This window comes from Pipistrellus hanaki (genome assembly GCF_964339955.1).
Source record: "Pipistrellus hanaki genome assembly, chromosome: X".
NCBI classification, from domain to species: Eukaryota; Metazoa; Chordata; class Mammalia; order Chiroptera; family Vespertilionidae; genus Pipistrellus; species Pipistrellus hanaki.
Window position 1 is genome coordinate 58,005,455 of NC_140524.1, and position 9,676 is coordinate 58,015,130.

The 9,676-nt window shown below is 37.0% G+C and overlaps 1 protein-coding gene across 1 annotated transcript; it reads right to left on the minus strand.

Moving 5' to 3' along the window:
* Positions 1 to 9,062: 9,062 nt before the first annotated feature.
* LOC311615792 (small ribosomal subunit protein eS28) lies at positions 9,063 to 9,432 on the minus strand. Its single transcript, XM_084871226.1, has one exon. The coding sequence runs from the start codon at positions 9,401 to 9,403 to the stop codon at positions 9,194 to 9,196; it is 210 nt and encodes a 69-aa protein (XP_084727352.1). The 5' UTR covers positions 9,404 to 9,432; the 3' UTR covers positions 9,063 to 9,193.
* Positions 9,433 to 9,676: the final 244 nt, after the last annotated feature.

Here is a 9,676-nt window from a genome sequence, read left to right on the forward strand (position 1 = left end):
ATGTTGACCAGGTGTGATATGCAAAAGGGTAACCCGAAGATGACCATTTCAATCCTTGAAACAATTTTTATCTTATATGACAGAGGACTTTGAAGATGTAATTAACATTATAGACCCTTATTAGTTAAATTAGTGTTAAATCTGATGGTATCCAAGTGTGTTGTTAAAAAGGTTGGATATCTTTCTGGGAATAAAGGCCAATTTTCAATGCCAAGTGTACTTAGAATGCAGGTTCCAGGGAAAAATTACAATAGCCAAAGGGAATGCAATCAGATCATGAGATTAAATCAGTTGGTTCATATTCACAAATCAATCTATTTAATTTGTAATACTCAATTTTTAGAATAGTTTCATGTTAACAAAAAAGTAGAGAGGAAGGTACAGAGATATCCTATTCATCCCCTGCCTCACACATGTATAGCCTTCCTTTTCACCAACATCCCTAATCAACTTACCAGAATGGACTTTAAAACAAAACAAAACAAAACAAAAAAACAAGGAATAACCTTCTTTGACACACCATATTAACCTAATGTCCATAGTTTACCTTATGGTTCATTCTTGGTATTGTATAAAATGTATAATGACATATATCTATTAATATAATATTATAAAGAATATTTTCACTGCCTTAAAAATCCTCTGTGCTCTGACTATTTATCTCTATCCTCCCCTGCATCCAGGGTAACTACTGATCTTTTTATTGTCTCCAGAGTTTTGCCCTTACCAGAATGACATATAGTTGGAATCACATAGCCTGTACCCTTTCAAATTGGTTTCTTTCAATTAGTAATATATATTTAAGGTTCTCCCATGTCTTTTCATTGTATAAAAGCTCATTTATTTTTATTCCTGAACAATATTCCATTCTGTGGATGTATCACAGTTTATTTATCTATTCACTTATTAAAAAACATCTCAGTTGTTTCCAACTTTTGTGAATCCTATATAATAAAGAGGGGATATGCTAATTGACCCTCACACCATTCCAAAGATGGCAGCACCCACAGCCAATAAGGAGGGAATATGCTAATTTACTACCATGATCTAAAAGATGGTGATGCCCACAGCTGCAAGATGGCAGCACACCATCCCCTTAGGCCTGCCAAGGCACCTGCCTCAAGAGTTGCCCAGTCCCCTCAGATCCCAGCCACTTAGGGCCAGCCTGAGGAAGGCAAGCCTAGGATGGCTGCTGCCCAGCTGCCCAGGGCTGCCTGAGGTGCAGGTAATCAGGCTAGCCAAGGGTTGCGCTGCCAGCAGTGGCTGCAGCAGAGGTGTGATGAGGCATCGCCTTCCCCTAATTGCTGGGTTGCCTCCTGCCCCTGAGGATTCCCGGACTGTGAAAGGGGGAAGGCAAGGCTGAGGGATCCCACTTGAGTGCATGAATTTTCATGCACCGGGAATCTAGTTATAAATAAAGCTGCTATAAACATCCATATACAGGACTTTGTGTGGATATGTTTTCCACTCCTTTGGGTAGATACAAAGGAACTTGATTGTTGGATTTATATAGTAAGAATATGTTTAGTTTGTAGGAAAGCACCAAATTTTCTTCCAAAGTGGCCATACCATTTTGCATATCCACCAGCAAAATGAGAGGACCTTTTACTCCACATCCCCATTAGTATTTGGTGTTGCCAATGTTCTGAATTTTGATCATTCTAATAGATAAGTATGTGGTGGTATCTCATTATTGTTATTGTTTCACAAAAATATTTTTATTTATTTCAGAGAGGAAAGGAGAGAGGAAAAGATAGAAACATCAATGATGAGAGAATCGTTGATAGGCTGCCTCCTGCACACCCCCTACTGGGCATCAAGCCTGCAACTTGGGTATGTGCCCTTGACTGGAATCAAACCTGGGACCTTTCAGTCCGCAGGCCAATTTTGTATCCACTGAGCCAAACCAGCTAGGGCTCATTGTTGTTCTGATTAGCTTTTTCCTGGTGACATCTGATGTAGAGCAACTTTTCATATGCTTATTTGCCATCTATATATTGTTTAATGTGGTGTCTGCTAAGGCCTTTTGCCCATTTTAAATTAGGTTGATTGTTTACTTATTGTAGATTTTTAAGCATTCTTTGTATATTTTGGATAACAGTTCTTTATCTAATGTGCCTTTTGCAAATATTTTCTCCCAGTCTGCAGCCTGTCTGTGAGAAAACAAAAGTTGCTTATATTTTGGATAGGTGTGTCATGGGCAGTACAATTTCTTTAAGACAAAAGAGGAAAATATGATGCTGGATTATATAATAGAAGGGTGTTATAGAAGGACGTTAAAATGTGCTATTTGGAATTTCAGCCTAAGGTTCTAATTTTATTATTGCATGTGGTAAATTAGTACTAGGTTATACAGTATGCAGTACCTATAAATACACTGATCCCTTCTTCACTACACTACAAGATACTCTAGAATCGATGGAATTTTCATAAAAATATATAAACCAAGCCCTAGCTGGTTTGGTTTGGTGGACAGAGCCTTCGCCTGTGGACTGAAGGTTCCTAAGTTTGATTTCTGTCAAGGGCACATGCCTGGGTTGCAGGCTCTATCCCCAGTAGATGGTGTTCAGGAGGAGCTGGTCAATGATTCTCTCTCATCATTGATATTTGTATCTCTCTCCTTCTCACTTCCTCTCTGAAATCAATAAAAACATAATAAAATAGAAACTAAAAAATATTTTATCATTATTGAGTCCTCTCAGAAAACATTTTAATGATTCACTATTCTCAGACTCCAATTCAATTTCTATGCTAAATTGTAGGAGCAGATATCCTCCTTTTTCACTGAGGAATATGAGGTGTTAAGTCATGATTTTCTCAAGCTCCTATTTCTCTGTCTACAAATTTTCTCATATCTAAAACCACTGCAATTAATATATAATTCTCTAGATTAAGAAAAAATAATGATTTCTTTACTTCTATCTAAGGCCAATCCAAATTAAACATAAAAGATTTTGTGGACATCCCTTGATCCGTGACCTCTTTTGGGCCATGACCCAAACTTGTTTGCTCTTAACTAAGATTTTAAAGAATAATCTGCATAAAATGCCTATACATTTTTATATTTTTCCTAGATTATCAGTCTACTGTAATTTTTTTCTGTTTCCAACATTCTATTAAAACTAGACTAGGTGAACTCCCCATTAACCCCCTAATTGCCAAATCCAGTGGGCATTTTCTAGAATTTACCCTGATGGTCCTCTTTCCCATACCTAATGATGATACCTGCATTAATTGTTCTTCCTTTGCTTCTGTGACCTCAAACTCACCGGATTCGCCTCATACTTCTCTGGCCACTGCTTTCTTCTAATTTTTCATAAGCTTATCTCCCTCTTCTAATCCTTAAAAGTTAGTTCAGATATAGACATACACACAGTATCATGTCACTGTAAAGGATGGGCATCTAAATCAAGGGATTTCATATGGTTTCATTATTATCTATTTAGTTGAATAACTCCTTCAAACTCTGTGGGTTCCTTTGGAGAAGGTCTATGTCTGACTCCTGCACAGTGTCAGGAGAATACTAATGCATTAAAAATACTTATTAAGATAATTAGTTTGTTTTTAAGTCTTTATGTAAATTAACGTGTTTTTTTTCTATAAGTTTGTGGCATTTCCCATTTTCATTGTCTTAAACTATATTAACCATTCACTTATTTTAGCACTCTTGATTCTTACAAGAATCTGTTGACTTAGTCAAGAAAGATTTAATCATTTTTAATTCAGGAAGGTTAAATAATTTATCTCAATAATTTATCTGGCCACTAGATACTGGATTCATACCTAAAGTCTAGGTGGTTTTCTTTGAATGTTTTCCTAATCCCCATTTGTTAATTCTTGCAATGCTACATTTTTTATTGTTATTATTCAAACTGTAATACTTATAAAAGTAAGGCATTTGGCTCATTTTGCATATTTAAAGTCCCCAGGGAAAATAAATAAGGGTAATGGGGTGAAAGAAGTAAGCTAACTATATATTAAATGATATATATTTTGGAGACAAACTAAAAGACATACTACAAAGTTTTAAAATTGATGAGAGAGAGGGAGAGAGAGAGAGAGAGAGAGAGAGAGAGAGAGAGAGAGCGAGAGAGAGATTGGTTTATTGTTACACTTATTTATGGATTCATTGGTTGTTTCTTGTGTGTGCCCTGACTGAGGATTGAACCCACAACCTTGGTGGATCAGGACTATGCTCTAATCAACTGAGTTAGACAGCCAGGGCTAAAAACAAAATTTAATATATAATGTGAGAAAATAAGTGTAGAGTGTACAAAACTTTAAAATCAATCTCAAATCACATATTTCAAAAAGCACCACCCAGAATAGTAGATACCAATATGTTACTATTAAATATATGTCTTCATGAAATTATATAGCTCTAAAAATGTCCCAAGCACAATTTAGAATATTAAATTCCCAAGCACATAAGCTAAAGTAATTGCATATTAAAGATCACTGACAGCTACTAAACCATGCATTAACTTTAAGAGGTACCACATAAATGCACTTTATTTAGATATTTCAATCCAAGCCCCAGGGAATTGCCATATAGAATCTAAACAAATTATCTTACCATTTCTAATTCCCTGGTGATTTAAGTTTATAACTCACGGTAAAGAACATATTTTTAGACATAATGATATCTCACTTTACATTTAAGGAAAGATTTTTCTTAACTATAAAACTGTCTAGTTTAAATGACTTCAGTGTGAGTACATGAACAGTGACCACAATCTATTATTCAAGGATTCAATTGCATAGGAAAATAAGAGCAGGGAAAGAGGAAGCCGGAGATATAAGCATCACTAAAACAGAGCTGTGTTGCTTAATAAATCCTCTTAGGTGCTGATTAATCCATTCTTTATATACCTCTGATCACCAAATTTATTCTTTAGCCAATGATTATAGGCAAAACAGACTCACTCCTCATTCAACTCTACATTTATTCCAAAATTTTTTTGCCTAATGTCTGCAATATTCCAGGCATTTTTCCAGGAGTCTAGTGACAAAATGATGGACATAATGATGCTCTCAAATAAATAAATAATAAAAATGATACACACATTATATACACACACATATGAACAAACAAATATATAGGTATATACACATATGTTTCATGTGATGATAAGAACTATGAAACTATAGAGACGGATAAGAAATAGTGACTGGGAGCTATTTTACAAAACGTATAGGAATGGCTCCTCTGAGGAGTACTTTAACAGAAATGTGAACAAAGTGAAACAACAATGAGAATATTGGAGTAAAGTGTTCCAGATGCAGGGAACAGCAAGTATCAAAGCCCAGGAGCATATTTTACATATATTAGGATGAACAAGTAAGCAAAGGGTGGAGTGGTAGAGACAATGATGTAGAAGTTGGTAGGGGCTAGGTTAAATTGGACACTGTAGACTAATGCATAGACTTTGGATTTTATTCTTAATTAAATGGAAAACTATTGGAAGGTTTTAAGTATGGGAAGAACAATAATTTAAGAAAAATAATTGCCAAGTCATTTTAAGCTGTCCTGTCTTAAAAATGTAAGATGTTATAATTTTCTTTATAGGTTTTCCTTACTTAAAAAAATATATTTGTTTTTTATTGATCTTTAGAGAAAGAGGAAGGAGCAAGAGAGAGAGAGAGAGAGAGAGAGAGAGAGAGAGAGAGAGAGAGAGAGATCAGCCACTTCCCAGATGCACTTCTACAAGGGATTGAACCCACAACCCCCTGATGTATTGGACTACACTCCAACAAATTGAGCCACCATGTCAGAGCTAAAGTGCTATTTATTTTTATCTTAGATTATTAATTTCTTCTAACTCTTCTATCTTTATCAAAATTTGTTGAAAATGTTTATATGATGGCATAGTTTTACAAAGTTTTATATTCTAATTCAGCTTTTTCCTTTCCCCTTTGTAAACAAAAGTCTTAGGAAGTAGGAAGCAGTCTTGTTTCTGTTGAAATGAATACCAGCTTCTCTCAGTTCTAAAACCACAAAACATTTTTACAATACACATATTATCTCATCCCAAAAGGAATTTTTTTTTCCCATAAAATGGCTTATGAATAAAACTATAGATGTGTTGTATGGCTATGATATACCAGGCGGTCTGTAAAGTGTTTCATATGCTTTATCTCATTTTGTTTTACATAAACACTATAAAGTGGCATTTTTGTTTTCAAACTAGAGATGACTTTATTATTTTTTTACAGATTAATTTCTTTCAAAGGATCTTTTTAAATTATTTGTATAAACTATTATACATGTTTCCTTTTTCTTCCATTGATCTCTCCCTGACCACCCCCCCCATCACATGCCCTCACCCACGCCCCCTACTGTCTGTGTCCATGGTTTATGCTTATCTGCATGCATACAAATCCTTCAGTTAATCTCTTATCCCACCCCATCCCTTCATCCCTCTGAGATTGCAAGGTCTGATCGATGCTTCTATGTCTCTGGATCTCTTTTTGTTTATCAGTTTATATTGTTCATTATAGTTCAAAAATGAGTGAGATCATGTGATATTTATCTTTCTTCTACTAGCTTATTTTACTTAGCATAATGCTTTCCAGGTCCATCCACACTGTTGGAAATGGTAAGAGTTATTTTTTACTTCAGCATAGTGTTCCATTGTGTACCACCATTTTTTAATCCACTCATCTGCAGATGGCACTTAAGTTGTTTCCAAATCATAGCTATTGTAAATTGTGCTGCTATGAACGTAGGAGTGCATATGTAATTTCTGATTGGTGCTTCTGGTTTCTTGGGATATATTCCTAGAAGTGGGATTACTAGGTCAAGTGGCAGTTCCATTTTTAGTTTTTTGAGGAAACTCCATACTGTTTTCCACAGTGGCTACACCAGTCTGCATTTCCACCAGCAGTGCATGAGGGCTCCTTTTGTTTATGTCCTAGCCAGCACTTGTTGTTTCTTAATTTGTTGATGATAACCGTTCTGACAGGTGTAAGATGGTATCGCATTGTTGTTTTGATTTACATCTTTCGGATGATTAGTGACTTTGAGCATCTTTTCATATGACTCTCAGCCTTCTATATGTCATCTTTTTAGATCATTTGCCATTTTTTAAAAATTGGACTGTTTATCTTCCCTTTATTAAATTATACTAGAGGCCTGGTGCATGAAATTTGTGCATGGGGCGGGGTCTGTCCCTTAGCTCAGCCTGCACTCTCTCCAATCTGGGATCTCTTGAGGGATGTCCCACTGCCCATTAGGCCTGATTCCAGTGGGATCCGGCCTAAACAGGAAGTTGAACATCCCTCTCACAATCCAAGACTTCTAGCTCTCTACCACTTGCCTGCCTGCCTGCCTTATTGCCTCTTACCACTTCTGCCTGCCAGCCTGATCATCCCCTAACCACTGCTGTGCCAGCCTAACTGCTTCCCTGCTGGCCCAATTACCCCTAACTGCCCTCCCATGCCAGCCTGGTCACCTCTAACTGTCCTCCCCTACAGTCCTCGTTGCCCCCAACTTCCCTTCCCTGCAGGCCTGGTCCCCCCCAATTGCCCTCCCCTACATATCTGGTCCCCCCCACAACTGCCCTCCCCTGCTGGACTGGTTCCCCCCAACTGCACTCCCTTCCAGGCTGGGTATCCCCCCACTGTCCTCCCTTGTAGGCCTGGTCCCTCCCAACTGTCCTCCCATGCTGGCCTGGTCTCCCCCAACTGCCCTCCTCTACTGACCTTGTCATCCCTAACTGCCCTCTTCTGCCAGCCCAGTCACCCTTAACTGCCTTCCCATGGAGGGCCATCTTGTGTCCACATGGGGGCAGCCATCTTTGACCACATGGGGTCTGCCATCCTGTGTCTTGGAGTGATGGTCAATTTACATATTACTCTTTCATTTGGTAGGATGTGTTCCCTGTAAATTTTGGATACTAAACTCTTATCAGATATAACACTGGCAAAGATGTTCTCCCATGCAGTGGGATCTCTTGCTGTTTTGTTGATGGTTTATTTTGATGTGCAGAAGTTTTTATTTTGATATAGTCCCATTTGTTTATTTTCTCCTTAGTTTCCATTTTCCCAGGAGCTGTATCAGTAAAGATATTGCTATGTCTGATATTTTTCTGCCTATCAATTCTTCTAAGATTTTTTTATGCTTCCCTGTCTTACATTTAAGTCTTTTATCCATATTTTTATCCCCTAGAAGCAACCTACAGGACAATAGGAATATTGTCGGTTTACCAGTGAATCTCAGTGTCAATAAATAAGAGTGTCTGGAATGTTTACAAACATCTATAAAATGAATTATTAAGTATATAACTGAATTCCTATTATAGGCACTAAAAAGTTAAGGCACAGAAAGTTTAAGACACTTATTAAATTTTACATAGCTGGTACACAGCACAGTCAGGACTCCACTATATTTTGCCTTATTCCAAAGTCCTTTCTCAAACCACTATTTGACCCTATACAATTTGTCATGGTATTTTCACCAGTCTGGATAAGCCAGTAATATTGACCACACTCCTGATTTCAACTTTCCATATTCACTTTTCTTATCCAACTGTTCTTACATTTCTGGTCCCCTAAGTTATCAAAATCTTTAGTTTAATGAGATAAAACATTTTCCTTTCCTTGACTTAGATATTTAACCATTCTTACAGGTACTTTTGTATAAGAAAAAAAAATGTTCAAATTTGGAACCCTGGCAAGCCCCAGAGTTATTTTGCGACAAATTTATAGAATATGAGGCAAGAGTCCATAGTATAGATACATATCTGAACTCAACATAAAATGCTACCTGATAATAATAAGCAGCACATGTAGAGAAAATAGATTAGTTTTTGGAAATGCCATATAAAGTACCATGTTCTTTTGGAAATTTAGTTAAACTCTGATGATTGTAGGAGTTCAGAAAAACCAAAGGTTTAGAATTTTAAAACATAAAAAGAACAGTATATTAAAATTATAAACATTTGTATTTTGAAAAATGTGGAAAAATCTTTCATAATATTTAATATTTTTAAGGATTGAATGTCATTTTTTAGAGCAGAAAGTTGTTTACCCAGTTGGTTCTAACAATTTTACTACAAATATTTTGTTTTTTTTTTTTTTTTTTTTTTTTTTTTTTTTTTTTTTTTTTTATACAAACACTTTATTAACAGTGGCGCATCTTCCCCTGGGCTCTGTGTTCACCCAGCCAGCCAGCCAGGACCCAGACACAAGTTCAGCGCAGCCTCCGGGCCTCTCGCTCGGACTCCAATAGGGTGAGCACGTCGCCCTCGCGCACAGGGCCCTTCACGTTGCGGATGATGGAGCGGCTCGTGTCGTCCATGAACTCCACGCGGACCTGCGTGCACTGTCCCTGGGAGCCGGTCCTGCCCAGCACCTTGGTCACCCTGGCCAGCTTGATAGGCTGCACGCGACTCGTGTCCATGATGGCGGCAACAGTCGGGCGGAAAAGACTACAAATATTTTGTAATGCAATATTCCTACTCAAAATCTGATATGAATTTCTTCTAAAGATTTAGTAAGAAAAAATCACCACAAATATATTTTCAAAAACTTTCAGATTCATACTTCTGTTTTGAAGTTCTCAAGATTGTGTATAGCTTCCTCTATGATAAAATTTCATAGGGATTGGGTATTTTCTGTTAACCCGAAAATATGTCCATCCACCAGTGGCTGGTTCTTTCTACTATACACTTAT